Source organism: Parasteatoda tepidariorum, chromosome 7 (assembly GCF_043381705.1).
Source record: "Parasteatoda tepidariorum isolate YZ-2023 chromosome 7, CAS_Ptep_4.0, whole genome shotgun sequence".
Classification (NCBI taxonomy): Eukaryota; Metazoa; Arthropoda; class Arachnida; order Araneae; family Theridiidae; genus Parasteatoda; species Parasteatoda tepidariorum.
This window is the reverse complement of record NC_092210.1, coordinates 7,917,812-7,940,040: the sequence shown is the minus strand read 5'-3', so window position 1 is coordinate 7,940,040 and position 22,229 is coordinate 7,917,812. Positions and strand designations below refer to the sequence as shown.

The window sequence follows — 22,229 nt, the reverse complement described above, 5'->3', positions numbered from 1 at the left end:
ACGAGGTATGATTATTTTAAGTAGGGGTGCGGTATCCCTCTTTAGGACTGGTTTCGTCGAGAGAAAAGGAGACCTCTTCGTCGAAGCTACCCTCTCTAAAATGCCCTCATCTTGTTTCCATAGCACCAGACTGCCGCAGACTTAGTGGCGGTCAGAGTACCTATCTTAGACAAACAGTATAACATAAGTTAAGTCTCAGTTGGTAAATGAAAATCCTGCCAATGCATTACACATATATATCCACTTATACGCGATACTACTGCCATCTGTATATTTGCATATTGCTATCGCATGACTTTTGTCAATTCCTTAAATTTCAGAGATCAGTGGAGAGAGGTACTAAGTGACGGTATTTGCTTGTTTTCGGAGATTTCAGTGGAGGAAGGTACTTAATAACAATTTTTCAATGTATTCGTAGATCTCAGTGGATGAAGTTGCTAAGGGATAGTTTGTGAGTGCTTTAAGAGATACTGGTGGATGAACATCCTCAGTGACAATTTTTGAGTATTTTCGGACATCTCCCTTAGCAGCAAAATAACTTTGGACCAATATTTACGAATCTTGACTCAATATAGATTTAGTACATAGGACTTGGCCCTATATAGAATAGTCCGATTCACTCGATATTTTACAACCACTTTACAATTAATATCGTCTGTATATAGAATTATCAGATTCACCCGATATCTTATATTTATTATTCAGTCACTATAAGCCCTATATTGTCCGTATATAGGTCGATATTGGCCCTATAAAGGACCAATATTGAAAAATCTAGACATCCCAATATTGGTCCTTCTTGAACATGTCTCATCGAACCCATATTGAACCAAACTGGGGTCAAGGTAAAATTGTTACTATGATCAGTAAATTAAATTACCAAGTGATAGTCTCGTGTATTTTCGGAGTGTGAAAGGTTTGAAGAAATGAAGTAAAAACGGTTATTGAAAATATATTTTACTTTATCTTTTAACTTTACAAGTTATTCGTCTTATTACTTCAAAAATAGATATAATTTATTTTTCGTTCGTTTCCTGAAGTAAATTTCATTTTGTATGTTTGTTTATTTCAGATATATGTTTACCATCATCAGTTACCTCATAGGAGTATTTATCTTCGCTACAATAGTTGGTAAGTAAGCAATAATTTATTTTCTAAGCTACAAAAAACTGAAATAAAAACAATACAATTATGAACAATGCTTGAAATTATAAAAATACTTATGATCAGTACCTCAACTCCGAAAAATTAGGCAACCGAAAATATTTCACGATAATAAATTATTCTTAATTGTTAATCTCTTCCCCACCTACATAAATAAAGCCTTTTGAAGTAGAAAATTTCTCAAATCTTTTTTAAAGATATAAATCTCAAAATACACAGTGGGAATAACTAAAGCCCAAAAAGAACGCATTTTAAAACTCTTCAATCACTTTTTTTTCGCCATTTTTTTTATTCGCTTACTCAACCCTTAAAGCCATTTATTCGTTTTTCTCTAATAATATTCCAAACAATCCATTACTGAAATTAATGTTCTTCTCTGGATGTTCCCGCATCTTTTGGGAGGAGAAAAAAAAAGGAAGATTCAATGTATAAAGAAAAAGGAAAAGGCAGTAATGTCCCCCTTTTATCCGAGTCATTCAGGGTCCATTGCGTCCGTGTAGTGGTGTGGTCATCCTCCTACAAATGAAGAATGGTTTCTGGACACTTCTGAGGATGATCCCACTTCCGTCGGGGTATTATTCCGCTTAAGTTAGAAGGAAACGAGAGAAGTTACCCCCCTTGTCATTATTTGTTTTGACATTAAGCAAAAGTCTTTCGCATTATCGTCATTAATTTTGAAGGAGATAATTATTAAAAATTTAAACCTTATTCGCTGTAGTGAGGGAAAAAAATAATTTCTTAATTATCATTAATGGATGGAAATTAAATGAAATTTAATTTGAAAAAAAATTGGGTCCTCTAGATGTAAAATACCAGTGTTTTCATAATTGACGTATTTATGTTTTGCGCCCGTCCCGCTTTCGTCAGTAATGGATAATTTTTTATTTGCAGTTTTTTTTCCTTGCTTATTTCGAAAGAATTTTATGTATAAAAAAGAGAAATCACTGCTGAACATCCTAGTTATTTTTTTGTTGTTGTTCCTTTCCCTCCAATTGTCTGACTGAGTCAGACAAGATCAAATAGGTTGTTGACCCTCAAAAAGTCGATGACAAGAAGTGGAGTAGCATATAAGTCCTCCTTGGAAAGGCATAAGCAGTCAAAAATATGTTCGGCAGAGGTCTGCTGGGCTTCAAATTTGGAGCAGACTGCATAAGTCTTTCCTCCTTCGACATCCTAGTTATTATTTACTTTATAACCATCGTTTAACAGTCGACCAAATTTTGGGTTTACGACTACTAATGTTCAACTCCGTTGCCTTGTAATTTTGAACCCAATCCAGAAGACCAGAGAATTCCTGGATCAAGTATTAGGGGAAATTTGCCTTCGTGGAGAACTTTTTGATAGAGATATGGAGAGAAAAACCTCAAAATCGTTAAATGCTGAGGAAAATCACGAAAACCTCCCACGGTTAGCCTGACTGCAAGGGGACTCTTACCCGTAATCCGTCTACCACTAAGGATATTTTACGTCAGCACTGTCGTCAGGGCAAGCCGGATGCAGAATTCGTATCGTCCAGTCATCACTGGGATTCGAACCCGGTTTACCTCATTGGAAGGCGAATGCTCTATCCCCAAAGCCATCACGATTTCCCAGTCATTATTTGTCATGTCATTACAAAGTCTCAGGCTTTAACAACAGTAATTTTGAAGAAGTAACTATTTATACTGGAAATTCGGACTATTTTTAACAATACTATAAGCAAATATATTATTATTGACTTCGGACTACTAGCAATAGGCAATTTATAACATCCATTATTATTTTCTGCAACTACATTCTGTTATTTTAAGAGTATCTACTTAATTAGGGGAATTTCGTGACATATAAAATATGCAAAATTTTAATGCAAAAGGTTAATCTTTTTTTTTCTAGAAAGCTTACTTCCGTAGTTTCGAAGGCAAGTAATTTATGTAAAGAAAAAAAACATCCCTGTTATTGTTTTGCCTGCATATAAATAGTACAGATTCTTTCTTTGATGAATATGATGTAGTGTTGTTATCCTAAATAATAATCAAGTGTTTCAATACTGCAAAGCGATCGAAAGATTTATTAATTGTTGTAACAAAAATAATTGACAAATTAGATTTCCAAGGGTGTGAAAACAAAATAATTTTTTTTAAAAATCTTCTCATGTTATTTAAACCGGGATTGGCAAACATTAGGAAACAATTGTCTTAAATAAAATAAATTTCGTTTAAGTGTAAGAAATTAAAGAAAAAAATTTTGTTTATATTTTAATTTAACACAATTTAATAAATAGCTTTAAAGAATAAAATAATTGATATGTAATATCAGTGTTCATATGCTAATTTTTAAAAAAATTAAAGATATTTAAGCGCAACAAAGAGAAGTTTTTTTTCTGAAGGAATGCCCAATTCTGCTATAATATATATATATAATTCAAGCCTTTTTGAGTTATTTTTCAATACACAATATAGATTTTCTCTGAGCTAGCTACGGTAATATGTAATATTTCTTCCTTTTTAGTAATATATAAAGTTGTTTTTTTTGTATAAAATGAAAATATTTATGGTACCAGTTCTTGGCTGTGATTTTGCCCATATGGAAGAATTTAATTCACTAAACGTAAAGCCTTTTTATCAATTGTTGTAAAATGAAACTGATTTCTGTATTTCATCATATTTAAATTGGCTTTATAAAATTATTAACTAAGAGTATCAAAAAAACTAAAGAGAAGTCTTACAGTATAGAAGTACTAGAGAGAGTATTTAAGTCTTTTTGCTATGTATTCATGTTAAAAAATAATTTTTTAAATAATTCGAATTATTTGCCATGAGCAATATCATTTCTTTTTATTCATAAAAGCTTTTATTAAGATAATAATCTTTTTTCGACAAATACAGTGATTGTACAATACTTTAGATTACCAAATACAAACATAGCTAACTTAAAAGGAATTATTTTTTGAATCACGAAATCTCGAAAACGAAATTTAAAGAAACAGTTTTCTAAAAAATGGAAAGTGAGATATTCCATGAATAGCGGGTAATCTTTAGGAATAAAGAAAGAGAATGATTAAATTATTTCAATCCATTTAAGCAAACATTACTTTCTTGTGCAAGTTTATTTTTGAAATGAAACTTTTGAAAGAGATTATAGCGTAAATATATATTTTCTTTTAACTTTAAAATCCTCAGTGATTAAAAATTTTAATCTATTTTATGTTTTTTATAACAATTAAAATACTGCGGTAAGTTTTATAAAAAAGAAAGTAAATCCCAGAATATTTTGTTTGGAATTTATTGTTTGAAATATTTTACTTTGGGAATTTCTACGAAAAGCTTTGTGTTACTTAGTAAATTACAATAATAAGCGGAGTTCTTTAAATTCACGTAACCAAAATTAATGAGCAAAGCAGGCATAAACAATGGCAAAAAACTAAACTTTAAATAATAACAATTACATTTAAATATAATCAGAGTCCTCAGATTCGTGATTTTCCTCTTTTTTTATCTCTTTCTTCTCTTTTTATTTGTTTTAATCATTTACCTATGTTTTTGCTATTTTCTAAGGATATACTAAAATAACCCCACTACGACAAATTTTTAAATTGTAAAGGTCTGAGAATGTATATAACTAATGCANATGGATTTAAAATAAAACTTTAAATCCATTGATAAAGATTGGGGCACAAAGCTGTGAGATTATTTTTTTCAATATGACATTCACTGATTAATGGCAAAAATATGCTAATGGTTCTTAAAATATGCTTTTTTTCAATTAAACTATTTTAATTTTTTCTGTTTAAGCATTTTTTTATTTATTTCTATTTTTTATGTGGTAACATGTTATTTAATTAAAACTTTTCTGCCAACATTCCATTAGTCCAAACTAGTTTGAACATTTTTTAATTGCTGTATTTTCCAATCTATTGATCAACTAGCGATATAAAGATCCTCTTGTTGAAAGCTTATAAAGTTTTCTGTAAATTTTCGTTTGCTAACACTGCAATAGTTTTTATTGTTTTTCAAACGCATTCTTTTATTTTTTTATCACGTTTATATTAACTTGCCTTCGTGTATGTCGGTCCGGGTGGAATTTTGCAATCGATTTTAAAAAACTGAGATGGGCACAGTAGACCTTGACCCTCTAGGGCTGTCGCTCCGCTCAGTTTAGTTTTTTATATTTTTAAAAGCCACGTTTTTGTAGTGGAGAATAATAGTTAAAAAAAAAAATTTGAAAAACGAAAAACGTGGGGAGCATGAAATACATAACAGTTAAGTTATATTAGTGTGTGTATGTGCGCTCTTGAGAATATGTGTATGTATATCTGTAATTGTAATTGTATCTGAATGTGTATGTGTATGTGGAATACGTTTGTGTATATGCATGTGGCTGTACATGTACATGTGGCTGTACATGTGGCTGTATATGTGGCTGTACATGTGTATGAGTAAGAAAATGTGTATATGTATGTCTATATGTACTGTTATGCATTTCATGCTCCCCACGTTTTTCATTTTTCAAATTTTTATTTTTTAATTATTATTCTCCACAACAAAAACGTGGTTTTTAAAAGTATTATTTTTATTTTACAAGTTAGCAATATTTTTTTCAATTTTTGCAATATGTGCTTAGGGTCTTAAGAATTTCAATGCTTCATATGCGTAACCTTTTTACAAGATTTTTTTTTAATTTTATACTATTCATTCTTTTCTAGGACAAGTAGGAACTGTCATTACAAACAGAAACGCAAGCCGACTGGAATTTGAAAGATTACTGGTAAGTTAAAATTCGAGTTAAGAATTAACTGTGCTTAAAATTATAGTTGAGGCTTTTAGCTAGTTCATGTCTAATTTTAAACGTTTTCAATTACCAGCATCTTTTTATTGTTTAATGATAATTCTAGTTTAATGGTAGTTACTATTTAATTCTATGTACGTATTGAAAATAAAAGAAGCTTTTCGATTTACTTAAAAATACTAAATTAATAACAAAATTAATAATTGCCAATTAATAATAAAAATGACATATGCAATTGTTAATACTGCACTAAAATACCTTAGATCATTGTCAATACGTCACAAAAATTCTGAACTGAGTTGCCAATACACTACATTATTCCTAAAATAATGTCAAAAAATGCCAAAAGAGATTGTCATTTCTCTACAGAAATAACAAACAACATTTTCTATTCACCGCAAAATGTTAGATAAGATTACTGAATCACCACAAAAATACTAGAATAGATTTCTAATACAACACAAATTTATTAAGAAAAATATTGTCTGCGAAACACAAAAAAGAATATCAATCCACTATTTAAGAAATACCACCACAAAACTCTTAAAGCATTGAGTAAAGCTGCTAAAGAGATTGTTTAAAAAATACCAACAAAAAAAACCAACAAAAAAAACTATCAATCTAATAGATATAAGAAAGTCTGTACAGTCTACACTGGTAGACATTTCTTGGGGAAAAAAATGGTTAAATAACAATTTTCTTATTATTTTACCATATTCAAGCAAAATAGTTAAATTACCATAAATAAAACCGTATTCAAACTGTTAATTGTGAGAAAAATCGTTTATTATCTATTTTCACCTAATAAGGTTAAATAACCAGAATTTTATGGCCCCAACAATGAAGCCACTTAGCTCTTTTCCGCCGGGTACATATTATATCCGAGAGCGCTAATCTGCCAATCTCATGAGTGTCAGAACACTGGTTCGAGTCCTATCTTTGATACCGCAATGTTTCTTCCATTTTTTTCAACGCATGCAGAGTTTTCAGTGCCCTGCAATTCCCAATATGTCTCTGTTCTATTCGAATGCGATACTCTCTTTCTCGCATGTATATGACAGCACCATAAAGCTGCTAAAGCATCTCCAATATCCAGTTAAATTTCTTTTTTGCAGTTTCGAAACCATGCTAGTTGTAAATGGCTAAAAAATCGTATAGTCTTGTATTGATGGTTTTTCTACCGTACCAGAGTTTTAAATGGTTTAAAAACCATGAAGATAATAAAATGTTCGTTACCGCAAACGTTAAGGTTAATTCGATAAACAGACTTCTGGTGGTTTTTTTGCCATGATTTTTGAATTAAAATTTTAACAGCTCACATCAAAATTTAGGAAAGATTGCCAATGCATATCAAAAGCAACGAGTAAACTTGCATTCTTTCCTAATAAATAAAAATGTGTTTTTATTTAAAGAGGCATTCCAAGTGCCCCAAAAATATCAAAGAATGGAAAATTTAATTAAATAAAATAAATTGAAGAAGATAGAAACGTTCACCACGGGACCTTCATACTCGTACACGATAGTCATCACTGCACAAATTAAATCTCGATTCATTATTTAAGATGACCTGGTTTCATTCTATTGCAGTTCCATCCCGTCACGAGTGACACCACTCCAAATAGAAGCAACGGTGAGTGGGTATCAAACTTGTAAACGCAGCACACCACATCTGCAGCTTATGCGATGGTATGGGGTGCCATCGCAAACGACTTACGATCACCCTTTATGTTGATCCACGTTGCCATGATAGCCCAGAGGTACATCCTACTGCCACATTTGTTGCCACTGATGGCAGAGTTCTTAGGAGCCATTTTGACAATGCTCGGTTGCGCACAGCAAGTGTGTCACAGAAATGACACCGATACATTAACCTTTTTGGGCATGCTCGATCTAGAAACATTTGGGAAGGCAAGTTCGACCGAATTAATTCGATTTAGCTGTGTTTTTTTAGCAAATGTTGAACAAAATGGCACATGTCATCATAAGAGACTTGTGTGCCTCAGTTCCAGACCGTATCGTATCTTGCATTCTCGTTAGCGGCTGCCCGAGCGGCTACTAAACCTCTATTCATTTGTATTTTTTTCCAGCAAGAAAATATCATTTTGCTTTGATTTTTTAATCACTTATTTGCATCAACATTGTGCTTAAGTATATAAATTTCGTTCAATTCTGAAAACTCTTTGTAGGGGCGCTGATTGTTAAAGCGGCGAGAGTATTTAAACTTTTCAAGATGTTTGCAATACTTGCATAATCTATTTTAAATATACGGATGAGGTTGGTGCCATCTGTGATTTCTTGAGATTAACGAACAGCTCTCGAAAAATAACCAACGGATGCATTACGCAGGTTTTTCTAGATTGATTTTGTATGTAAATGAAGCAATTAATCGTAGAATTCAGTATCGGTTGATAACCACTGTTAAGAGTGAAAAACCTATTACAATTCACAGATACTTGAATATCAGAATGATCCGATATTATTGAGTGTATTTCATGTCTGAGAAACATTTATAAAGCAAAGAACGTGAACAACTTTTGATCGAATAATTGAGTTTTCACGTACTAGGAATCAATCTTAATGATTCGAGAACCTGGCTGTAATCAACTAGTACAATTGTTATTTTAAATTGCGAAAACAGACACACAAACTTACTTTCCCTAAAATAAACATACCTTATTTTCGACTGATTTGGATTTTCGACCTTCAAAATATGAACGGAGGTAACCGCAATCTGAAAAATAGGGTTCAAATAGTTTGAACATGAGAAAATCTGATCCTGTAACGAAAATTTCACTTTTTAATTTTTCCATATCAGGAAGTTTTTAACAAATCAAAAAAAAAAAATTTTTTAATTATAAAATTTATTTAACCTGAGAATAATTCCAAACGAAAAAACAGTTTTAATAATGTTTTATTATTTTTTTAATAATATTTTATTTTTTTAATAATATTTTATTGCTTTTTTTAATAATATTTTATTATTTTTTTAATAATATTTCATTTTTTAAGTAATATTTTATTATTTTTTTGTAATATTTTGTTTTTTAATAACGTTTTGTTATTCTTTCAATTTTATTTTATTTCTTTAATAATATTTTTTAATAATATTTCATTTTTTTAATAACATTTAATTTTTTTAATAACATTTTATTATTTTTTCTATAATATTTTATTTCTTTAATAATATTTTTTTAATAATATTTTATTATGTTTTAATAAAACTTTCAAATGCTAAGGTAAGCAAATTTTTACTTCATTTTAAACTGTGTAGTTTCAAAACACAAAATACAAATTTTGAAAGAAATCGATCAACAACTAATTCTCGAAAAATAAAGGTTTTAAAAATACAGCTTTTTCGTAATAACTGTTGCAAACAGTTGAAAAAATAACATATCATTCGCAAAAAAATCGTTAGTTCATTTGAAGATAGTGTCTTCGAAAAACAAATCTTAATTCAGTATTTGATAAATTAGTCTAGTGAAACATGAAATAAGATAAGCAAAAAAATTTTGCATCGAGCAGTAGAGTTTTTGCCCTTTTGAGAAAGTAAATAAAAAATAACTATCACTGAAAAGAAATTAATGATAGTTGAGAAGCCTTAGGTAAAAAAAAAATTTAATAAAAAAAAATCTTATTTGTGTACAACACACAGAGCAAGTTTTAATGATTTGTACTCGCCTTCTCAATATCTCGTGTATGGCAATTACATTAAAATTTTCTTTGATGCTTCTAAAAAAATGAAATAAAAAATCACAAACATTCCTGCATAATTAAAAAGTTTATTAATATTAAATTGTATAAACTTGCAACATCCAACTACTAAATGGAAAAAAAAACTGATCAATCTGGAAAAAAAACTAATTAAAATTTTTAAAATAAATTCTTACTCAAATTGCTAGGTAGTAAATAAGGAAACATGCAGTCTTAAACGTAATATTTTTTACTGTATTGTACATTAATTTCAAATAAAATAAAAAATTTAACATTCAAGCACTTTATATTAAAAATATTTTGCCTTAATAACAAGTACCGTATATCCTAAATTAAATTCATATTAAAAAAAAAAACTCCAGCATTTTGTTATGTAACTCATTAAATTTTAAGACTAAATTTTTTTTTTATTTAAATAGACAGGTAGACCGTTATTTAATTCCTAAAATTTATTCTGGAGGAACAGGAAATCCGTGTTCTTCTTATTATTTTGATAAAGTAATTAACTTTATTTCCATGTGAAATCGTGTAAATGAAATTCTTTTAAGACCAAAGGCTTGACAATGCTAGAAAATATCAATTTACACTAGGCTAACGCTCAAAACTTTATCCACAAAAGCTTTCCTTAAAAGAATAACGTCTTAGCCCCCCCCTTAGGGATNCCACAAAAGCTTTCCTTAAAAGAATAACGTCTTAGCCCCCCCCCCTTAGGGATGGGAAAGGGTTAAACACAAATTTTTTACATATATATATATATATATATATATCATAGTTACAAAGTTTTAGCAACGAAGTCTTATCACCTTTATCGAATAATTTTAATATCCTTAAGGTATTCGACTAGTTCCGACCATTTTTTTTAAATATTAATATAAAATTAGAAAAAACTATTTTATATGTTTTATTATGAGTAAAAACTTATGAAACTAGCACAAAAAATTATTAATAATTTATTACTTTTCTTTTAAATGGTCATTTTTAGGTTTAAAAAAAAGGGTATTTTTTGTGTATACATTAAACACTGTAAGAAAAATTCTATCGCCCAAAGCAGAAAGTCCTTAGAGAATTTTATTTAGAAGGCTATTAACTATGTTTTTAATCATTATCTTAAAAAAACTACCTATACTCGTGAGTAAGGGATCAATGTAGTTAAAAAATGAAATTCTGCTTTTTTCTCTTACTCTGTAGTTCAAAACATGTGTACTATAATCATAAACACTCGCGAAAAATAGCCGACAATTATTTTAAAAGTAATATGAAATATCGTGATTAAGGTGTTGTAAACTAAGAAAAACCTGATTTCAAGATAAACGCTTTTATAAACTTAAAATCACAAGTCTATCAATCCACTGTTATCACCTTGCACAGAAACTGCTATAACTTTGCAAATAATTGGAGCACAAACAAAAGTAAAGTAGTTTTAGAAAACTACGACTGCAGAAATTCCATAATTATAATAAACTCAATTTGAAAAAATTTTGTCCATAATTCTGTTTCTGCATAGTCATGTTTCTGCACCTAATCATTTTTTGCACCAAAAGAACGCAACTGCGTCAAATACTTTTAAAACATAATTCATTGACGGAATACTTAAAAGTTATAATAACAAAATCTTCAAAAAAATATTTCTTCTTTATTCTATTTTTTTTATTCTCTTTATGAATTTTTTGAAAAAAATGCTTTTTTTAGTTCTTTTTTTTTATAGTCATAACACTAAAGAGATAAAAATCGAACACGTAAAGGCATAAATACGTAAATTAATAATTTACGCAATTACGTTAATCAGATTGCCCATATGTTTAATACATTTCAAATATATTGTCATTAAATCCCGCAAATTATCTTCCGAAAACTCTTTGTAAATTACAAAAGAGTGTTCTTTAAAAAAAATACTCTTTTTTCTAGAAAAACACTGAAAAAGCTGGAAAAAAACAAGAACTTATTGAAACAAATACTTTAAATGTATAAACATTTTGTTTTAACAACGGATGTATGATAATTTAAAATTCTTTCTTATAAAATACAGTATAACATTGTTTGAAACAACAAAAAATGAAATCGTTTAAAATACATATTTTTTATAAAATATTTCCTCGCAGTATCACTTGAGATAAGCCCTTCTTGATATTGCTCAATACTTGTAATTACTTCACTCACTTAACAACCATACTTTACGAACTAGAACAATTAAACAATTTTACTAGTTAAAAGTTAAACTATATTATATTTTTCTTTTCTCTTTAAGATAACATTTAACGCAAGGTCTTCTAGGAATCGTGCCTCTTGAAAGACATTACAGGATTAAAATTTTAAGAACGATGTTTTAAGTAAACTTCCTTTAATGTCAATCATTTGACATATGGTATCTTATCTTGAGTTGTTTAATCATTGTTTCTTGCATCTTACGATCATAAACGTTGAACATTTTTGAAAAGATTTCTACAGTTTTCTATGAATAAATTTTGTGACAACATTTAAGGAAGCGAAGGATATATATATATATANAGTAATGTGCTATATATATATATATATATATGATTTTTTTTAAACTGTAGAATTTAAACTTTATGAAACCCTAAACTGTTAAATATGTTTAACTACTTGTTGAATATGTTATGTTCAACATCTATTGTATACATCTATTGTATACATCTATTGTATTTTAATTATTATTATTTTTAATCTTGGGTAAAAATCATGAAATCCTTTTTAAAAAAAAAATTTTTATGTTCTTAAAATTTCAGTAGCACTGCTATACAATTAAAAAATGTGTCAGTCTCTTATTAATTTTATCTTTTGACTGTTGCATTTTAGAAAACAATAATTATTTTCATCATTATTTTGAGTCTTAAATTCTTTTTAATACTATACATAAGTTATGATACGTTAATTTAAAAATATACATAATTTATAACCCATTGTACTTACATATTATTATTATAATTATTGGGAAAATCATAAACTCCTTTAAAAAATATGAATTTTTTGTGTTCTTAAAATTTAAGTTTCACTACAATGCGATTAAAAACGTGTCAGTCTCTTATTAATTTTAACTTTTGACTGTTGCATTTTAGGAAACAATAATTATTTTAAATCGTTAATTATTTTTAAAAATTGCCTGATAAACACAACAATACAGCATTATGAATACAAATATGCTAATATAAATGCGATGATAGACATTGATTTCGTAACTCTGCTATATGATCATTATAATATGCATCGTGAAAATTATTAACAATCAAGAGTCAATCTTGTATTAATTTTGTCTTTTCACTGCTTTTATTAGAGATTATCAGATCGAAATTATCAAAATTAAAGATTATTTTTAGTTTTAAAATACTTTAGAGAGCAATTTATGATCTCAAGATTTATGTAGCAATGATACGTTAAAAATAAATGTCACTCTTTTATTAATAAGCCCAATAAAAATATTAGACACACCATGACTAAAAGAGAAATATTTATTTTTTGTATTTTCTATTCAAATCATATTTAATCAAAACATTTGCCAAAATATGTTTGCATTTTAAGACACTGAAAATTTTATTTTTAAGTCTGACAAAAATATTTACTGTCTCAAAAAAAAAAACTATTTAATTTTATTTATATATTTAAAAGTAAATTTTATAGGGTAAGCGATCACTTCGCATAAAAAAAATTATAATTTCATCTTCTTTAAATAAATAAACTGGGCTTTCAATAATTTAATAATGCATTTATCGATTAGAAACCGTTATTTCAATCCATTATTTTTTTATTGTAATCGCTATTTAACTTGCATATGACCTTTGTTTAACAAGCAAAGCTCAAAGAAAATCATATAGTTACTTTTTCTTTAAATTGCAGTATATTTTTTTATCAATTTTTAGTAAATATAATTGCAAAAACTGATGTTAAAAAAAATAAAACACTACATTTCATAAGAGGACAAATTAAGATAAAGGGAAGAAAAAATCACAAAGAAAAATGTTCTGTTCCAACATTCGCAAATAGGAATAAATGCAGCATTGGCGTTGGTATCGATTAGCGAATTATCGCCCAACTTAGAGCGATTTTTTGCAGTGGTTGCTAAAATATGGAAACTAGATTGTAAATTATTAGCGACCGGGGAAGCAGAAACTCTACGGACTTTATTTTCTGGAGAAATATTATCTTCTATTTTTTTTTTTCAAATATTCTGGAGCATGTCTTGTAATATGAACTCTCTTCTTCAAATATTTCCATAACTATTTCTTTATATATAGGTATTTTCTAATACATTAATGATCACTTTTTAATATGAAACACGTTTTAAATGAATTCCACGTAGCAAACAATTATAAATAATTCATCAAGTGTTCTCCCTTATATTGGAGATTTGCATGTTTCCTAAATAAGCATGCTTTTTGATATAAAAGTTCGTCTTAAAATTTTTCTATAACTATTTCTTGACTTATATGGGTATTTTTAAACACATTAACGCTCACTTTTTAAATGGGAGACTGTTTTCAAATGAATTCCAACCAGCAGAAAATTATGGCAAAGTGCCCTCAATCATGCTGGAACTAGACTGGACTAAACTTGCTTATCGCAATCATTTGATTTATTGTTTCATATTTTGGAATTTTGGTCATTGTTATCTAATTCATAAAATCATAAAACATGCATAATTTTCAAAGCACTTCAACGACTTTGCAATTAATAGTATGGAACACTGTTTATTGAGAATTGATACGTATTTTATTTTAAAATAAACATCAAAGTACTGCACAGATAATTTTTTCTTTAAAATATTTATAATAGTTTCTTTAATTATTATTCGTGTAATCCCAAGAAGCTGGAAAAAAGGTATACTTGTCGATGGATAAAATTCATTAGCTTCAAAAATTCAGGTGGATAATGAAAACCTGTTAAAAACAAACTCTTATTATTAAGGTATGAATGATTAAAACAAAATAGATTGGAACATGAAACGAAGCTTTGTTACCGAAATAAATTGAAAACAATGAAGAGAATAAACAGAGAAAAAAATTACAGTAGCCAAGGGAAGCGGAGGTGGCCAGAAAAGGTAAATGAATCAATCAGAGCAGGAATAAAAAGAAAACTGTGCAGAAAGTAATCAGTCATGTTTTCAACAATTTTCCTAAAGTCAATGCAAAATATGATAAATACAAAACAGACACTTTTTTTTATTTGAACGTAATTTAATTATTTGCAAATCTCATGTAAAAATGTTTAATAAATTTTTGTTTCGCAGGATGGGGCAAAACTGTACATGCGTCACCATAAAGTACCAAGAAATATGCAAAGAAGAGTTCAGAGATGGTACGATTACTCATGGTCCAGGTAACTAATACAGCATATTCAGGAGAGAAACCTTAAATACATTATGCAGATCGTTTTCAGCACGAATCACAACATTTTTAAAATTGAACCTTAAATACATTATGGAGATCGTTTTCAGCACGATTCCCAACATTTCTAAAATTAAGCCTTAAATACATTATGCAGATCGTTTTCAGCACGAATCACAACACTTTTGAAACTAAGCCTTAAATACAGTATGCAGATCGTTTTCAGAATGATTCACAACATTTTTAAAAATTTCCTTCTAAACGTAATTAAAATGAACAAATGTCCTAATTATCATTTGAAACAATCTTATACATAAATGTACAAAATTATTTTAAGCGACATTTTAGAATGACATTTAAATAAATATTTTCGAACGCCATTTTAAATAATATGCATAAGATAGCTCTTTATTTGTTCATAAGTTTGCTTCAAAATGTCCTAGTGAATGTTTCATTCACTAGAAAAGGAAGAAAGCTCCAAAATAACAAGAACACAAGATAACAAGAACAAAATAACAAGAACAATATGAATTCTCCACGCTGCATTTATTGCAATGAATTCGTAAAGCCTGATTGTTTAATTACCCACACCATATTTATTGAAGTGGACAGATTTAGCTTATTGATTATATGTCGTTACCACATTTATTGAAATGGGCACACTATAAGACTGATAGCTTAATTACGCATGCCTATAAGCGTAAGTCTGGTGTAAATTTGTTATAATGAACATGCTATTCGTAATTTTTAAATACCCTTGCGACATTTAATTTAATGAACACAATACAAGCTTGATTCTTTAATTACCCGCACCTTATTCGATAGTTTGGACATATTATTCCTAGATGATTAAATACCCTTGTCGCATTTAATGCAATGAACATATTACAAGTTTAATTGTTTAATTATCCACACAATATTTGTCGTAACAAAAATACTAAGCCTAATTGATAAGATACCCTTGTCTTATTTATTCTTTAACTACCCGCACCATATTTGATAGTTTCGATACATCATTCCTAAATGATTAAATTAATAATAACATAGTAAAATGAGCTTGGACATATTATTCGTAAATGATTGAATACCCTTGTCCCATTTAATGTAATGAACATATTACTAGTTTAATTGTTTAATTATCCACACAATATTTGTCGTAACTGGAATATTAAGCCTAATTGACCAGATACTCTTGTCTTATTTATAGTAATGAATTTATTATAACCCTGAGTGTTGAAATGCTTACCTCATATTTGTTGCAATGAATATATAAGGCCTACTTGTTTTAATGTCTTTGCCACATATAATGAACACATTACACACGAAATTGCTTAATAACACGCACCACATTTGTTGTAAAGGACACATTAAGATCGAATAATTAAAAATCCGTGATAGATATATTGGAATGGAATTATGAATTCTCATTAGGGATTAATTAAGGACATAGTTCCTCCATAGTAAGTACCTGCTGTAAATTCCTAGCTGTTAAGGCTATATTATAATATGAAGGGATCGACATTGTCTAAAAAGGATTTTTCTTATCTACTTCATCATTCATAATTCAACTGAATTCACTAGCCTCTTTGTTTCTTCTTCATTTAAAACCTTGATGCTCCCATTTTTTTAAACTTCATTCTTGACAAGGAGTCTAAAAATATACATTAAGGGTCATCATTTCAGAACACTTTCTATGCATTTAAATTAAAAATATTGTCCTTTGAAATGTTGCAGCAAAATTACAAAACAATTATTCAAAACAAATTTTCCAGCGAAAATTCAAATATTACATTTTATAGAAACATAAATATTAACAATGATGGCAACTAATGGTATTCAAGTCTCTAATTTTTTTCTGGTTTTCTGGTTTATCATACTTACAATTGCTCTTTCAATAAATACGTGATTTTCAGAGTCAATTACAATAGTTTGGCGGTAGTTTTGAGTTCTAACATATATTTTTCAGGGGTCGCATGCAAGGAGGCGGGGATATCAACTCAGCCTTAGGAATTTTGCCTGATAAGCTGAAGACAGAACTCGCCTTGCACGTCAATCTCAAGACACTCAAAAAAGTAACTTTTTGGATTATTTTAGATGTTACAAAAGGCCTGTTTACACGATCCAAGTTCTTGATCGAAGATTGTTGATGGAAACTTGTTTTTCTTGAAGCTAGGATTGTGTAAACGATCATCCAAGTTCTTGGTCCAAGTCTTTGGATAATAGTAGAGTATGTTCTACTTTCCATTTAAGTTCTTCTTCCCTTAACCAGTCAGCTTCTTAAGTTTTGTGACGTCAACAAGCAGGCATCAGATTATGCCATTTTGTTGTCGTCCGTTTTCATATATTTTAATCCAAATAAATTAATATGTTAGGGTCTGTTTGTGTTATTATGATTTCATTTGAATTTATTTTGTAACTTTGAGTTCATGTAAGTATGATTTTATAGTGTGGAATGTAAGCGATGCGCATACGCAGGTTTTTCATCTGACCCATCAGTAACTTTCAAGAACTTCGATAGTGTCGACGAATCATCCAATTTCTTGGTTTTCGGATTCAAGAACTTGGACCGTGTTAACAGGCCTTAAAGCAACTTCTTGGTGTTTTCAATTTTTGCATTGCTTTTGAACATTGCAGGTTAGCATATTCCAGGAATGTCAACCTGAATTTTTGCATGACTTAGTTTTGAAAATGCGTGCCTACATTTTTACACCGGGTGACTTAATCTGTAGAAAAGGGGAAGTGGCAAGAGAGATGTTCATCATTGCAGACGGCATTTTAGAAGTCATAAGGTAAGGACTCTAAAACCATCACTGTTAACATGAAAAAGTAACATTTATAAATAATATTTTTTATATGTTAGTTTATAACTTTTTATCGTAGTAGTTTATTTTAAATTTTGTTTGTGGTTACATTTTTAAAATGTATTTCTATAAAATTAAATAATTTAAAATCAATGATGATTGAAATTTTTAAAAAAATAAGTTGCGTGCTACAAAATCAAATAATTAGATAAATTATTTGTTTCTGGGAGCGGTAAAAAATTTCCAAACTATTATTGACGTCAGTGATGCATACTTAATTTTGGTAATTAGTATTGCTACTATTGTTGTAATGGATTCTTTTTTAATACATACTGAATATCCTAATGTAAATATTTAATAAATACACGGTGGCAACAGGTTTTTATTGCACCTTAAAGAAAAACACCATAAAAATTACTTTGTTGTGATAAATTTAAGCAATCATGAGACCTAACTAATATAGTTATTCTATATTTCGATGTCGCCTAAATATCTATTTTACTCATTATAATTAAAACGAATTGTCAAAACGAAATGCAACCAAGAGTAGTAATAAAAAGAATTGAAATATGATGAAATACTAAAAAAAAGATTAAACTATATCTGTGGCGTAACTACCACTACGATATTTAAACTTCAATTCACTATTATATAAGATATGCCAACTCGATTTTATCTTGGGGTGCCTTTTAACAGGTGATGGTTAATATTGTCAGTAACTACTATTCCCACATCGGTGACCTTCGGACGTGATATGAGCACGCCGACTTCGATGGATGGATTACAGTGAACAGTTAACTTGCTGTTTGTGACTGCGTCGTTGTCCTCCTCACGCTATTGCTTCTCAATCTCGATTGCACACAACGGGATCCTGCTCACAGTCAATTGCTAGTAGCTACATAGGAGGGACCACACACAAAACCGAGAACTTAACACACCTCTGATGACAATAGCTCGAAAATCGATGAACCTAATACAAGTCTCACCACAAGCTCTCAAAATCCGGTGAACTTAATACCGCCCTCCCGGTCCTTCGCAAATACAGTGAATAGTGCTATTCGTTCATCGAATTCTATCCCTGATAGAATTGAGGTGGGGGAGCATTGTGGCGTAACTGCCACTACAATTATTAAGCATCAATTCACTAGTATATAAGACATGCTAACTTGAATAAATCTTGAGGTATCTTTTGATGGATGAAAGTTGACATTATCGATAATTACTGTCCCAGCGAATTTTTGTGAATAATTACGTAGTTTATATTAATATCGATTTAATTAATTTATTTTTAATAATTATCCCCTCCTCATTACGAAGAACGGATATTCAGCTAGTATACAACAGGGCATATTACTTATAGATAATTATGTCAAAAACTTGTTAGGATTTTATGTAAAATGCTATAAAAATGAGTATTGTTAAAGCAAATGTTCTTTTTGATACTAATAAATAAATTTATCGTTTAGTGAAACTGGCAAAGTTTTGACACAAATGAAAGCGGGAGATTTTTTCGGAGAAATTGGAATTTTAAACTTAGATGGATTCAATAGGTAAGTATATCTGCTCTTTGAAAACTAAAATCAAAGGTTTAAGGTTAAAGTTTTAATGCTGCCTTAATTAGGAGATTTTTAAGTATATTTAAATTAATTGTAAAATAAAATAAGCTTAGAATAAAATAAGCTTAAAATAAAATAAGCTTATATATTAAATTATCATAAAATTTTCAAAATATTTTATAAATTTGTACAAAAAAATCCAAAAAGTTCTGGTTTAAGCCAGACACCTCTCATTCAATTCTAATATTCAAAATCTTACTTTCTTCACACCTGTTCTGTTAAGAGTTAAAAAAATTTTAAAAAAAGCGTTAAAGTTTACCACTTTGCATGAAAAAACAATACATTTAGTACAATTTTAAAGCTTTTTTAACGGCTGCAACATGATCAAATGTTGAAATCGTAACTAATATTTTTTCAATTCCGAACACATCAGTAACTATACACAAGCCAGTCTAACTAATGTGACCACCGCGTGCTTACGACATCAATGTGAAATAACCAATTTAAGAAGGTAGGTGGCAGCAATTCATTTGGAGCCTAAATAAAGGATGTCCGAGCAAACTCCTAGAAGAAAGAAGGTCTTAGCACGTATAAATTTAGTAGTCCGACGCAACGAACATACACTGCGCAGTGGATGAAAAATACGAAAGATGTCACTACGTTTGGGCTAGTAAGCTGCGCAGTGGTGGTAAATACGAAAGAGGTCATTACGTTTGAACTACTAAAGGATCAAATATCTTGTTTATGGTAACCTGTGCTGAGGTCTTTCTTTTCTAAGAAGTATTGGTCCGAGGGAATCGAAAAACATTGCAATCGTTGGTTAAATACAGAAAAGGTGTAAATTATCTGACATCCAAAAGAGCATGATCATTGGCTTTCGGGCCAAGGGTGGAAGCATTTCCGAAACGGCTATTTTCGTTAACAGCTCGTGTGACTCTGTGATAAATGTATAGCGCAAAATGCTTTTATACAAAAACAGCTGCGTGGCAAATGTGGTTCATCATAGATGCCAGAGAGGAACGAAAGCTAAGGAGCTGCGTTCAATCAAATAGACGTGTAACCGTTGATCAACTATTTTCCCCTGAGGAACCAAGTGACTACCAATAGTGTCTCCTCTAGTGTCAGCGAATGTTGATATGTAAGGGCTTCTTTAGCAGACGCCTGATTTATGCTTCTACGTTGTCTGTCATTGCTATAAAGGTTGGAAATCGCAAGCCATTACTACAACAAGTGGCTTTTTTCGATGAATCCCGCTTTATGCTCTGTCGGACAAATGAACGTTGGCGTATAACGTCTGAAAGCAAACACTCTCCAACTACTGCCGAAAGGGTCCAAACCAACGGAAGGAGTAATATGGTCTGAAATTGTTTTAGCTCCATTGTCGCTGTGGAAGGAACGGTAGATCAACACAAATACGCATATGAACTTGCAGACCATGTCCACCCCGACATGCAAATTGTTTTTCCTCGGGATAATGGCATGCAACGACAGGACAATGCGACGTGTCATACAGCTCATGGATAATTTCCACCAAAAACTCCTCCAGGAAGACTCGTTTGCCCTAATCTTGGATTCCGGAGTTACCTTGTCCTCTGGGTTGGGTTGAAAAATACAAGGATGCAGAGTTGACTATTGATAGTCATAAATCCAAAAATGGATCAGCTGCTTAACTCGGATTGTTAAGTAATATTTATTAGAGAGAATGATGTCACTAAAACCAAATAAAAACAGCTACGTAGCAATTTTCCAGAAAATTCACCAGAAAATGTCAATGTTTGCCAAGTTTGTCTTTCACAGTAACATATAGGGTGTACAAAGAGTTCCGAAGAGTTCAAATATATCGATAAATGCGCAGTGTATTTAGAAAAAATAATGTTAAAGTTACCTAACTCGACCCTCAAGTAAAGAGGATGCTTTACCACCAAAGAAACTTTTCATGGAAAATTCTGTTTCATCTCATTTGCTAATTCAAAAATTACTTCCCCACTACGCAATCCCGTCATAATTTGTTGGCATTTTAATTTTTTTGAAGGAGAAAAAAAACAGTTTTCCTCATTTGAAACATCATTGTTTACTATAATTTTATTTGAACTAACTTCTTCTGTTTTTTAAATTACTTATGTAAGGGAAATAGAATTAACCATGAAGGTGAGGAAAAGTTTCAAAATTTAAATTTGCCTCCCGTTTTTCGCTTTCAGATTTGGATTTGCTAGAAAAAAACATCACAATTTATTATACAAATTTCTCAAATTCGAAAAATTGGATGCAATTTGTTTACAAATTGAAATGTCTGCAGAAATTCAAAGCAGATTTTTTAAAGAAAGAAAAGAATAAAAGTACACGTGTTTGATGTTTTTATAAAAACTATCGACTGATCCCCTCTAGACCTCCCCCTATTCTCTGAAGATGGGAACGAGCGTCAGTCTGGTGTCACTGTGTAAAGTATTGAACAAGTGTTTTTTTTTTCTCGATCCATTCGGCATATCGAGATATATTTGACCGATCTCACGGCCATTCCCATAAAATGAAAATGATGGTGTATTATTCCTGTTTGTTTATAGGCGTACAGCAGATGTTAGATCTGTTGGATATTCAGAACTTTTCAGTCTTTCTCGAGAAGATATTTTAGCTGCCATGAAAGACTATCCAGAGGCGCAGGTAATTCTTGTACGTTCTTTTAAGTGTTGTTTCTTTTACTTTATTTTTAATAATGCATGCAAAAAATAAATTTTAATTCTTTTCATAATACTATATGTTATAGATATTATATATTTTAATTTTGCTTCAAATTATTAAATCAATTTATGATTAAACAAATGCAAAAGCTGCTAACTGCCTTCTAAACCCGAGGTCCAAAATGCTCCGCGAAAAAGTATAACAAGTTTGAAATTTAGAAA

At 29.9% G+C, this 22,229-nt stretch overlaps 1 protein-coding gene across 1 annotated transcript in view; it reads left to right on the top strand.

The window, feature by feature from the left end:
• LOC107437766 (uncharacterized) overlaps positions 1–22,229 on the top strand; it is a 349,045-nt gene that overhangs the window by 289,561 nt on the left and 37,255 nt on the right. Inside the window, exons 7-13 of the mRNA XM_016049867.3 lie at positions 1,073–1,131; positions 5,846–5,907; positions 14,879–14,967; positions 16,942–17,047; positions 17,610–17,764; positions 19,243–19,326; positions 21,894–21,990. Of these exons, the coding sequence (XP_015905353.2) occupies positions 1,073–1,131; positions 5,846–5,907; positions 14,879–14,967; positions 16,942–17,047; positions 17,610–17,764; positions 19,243–19,326; positions 21,894–21,990 (652 nt within the window). The remainder of the gene's footprint in view (positions 1–1,072; positions 1,132–5,845; positions 5,908–14,878; positions 14,968–16,941; positions 17,048–17,609; positions 17,765–19,242; positions 19,327–21,893; positions 21,991–22,229) is intronic.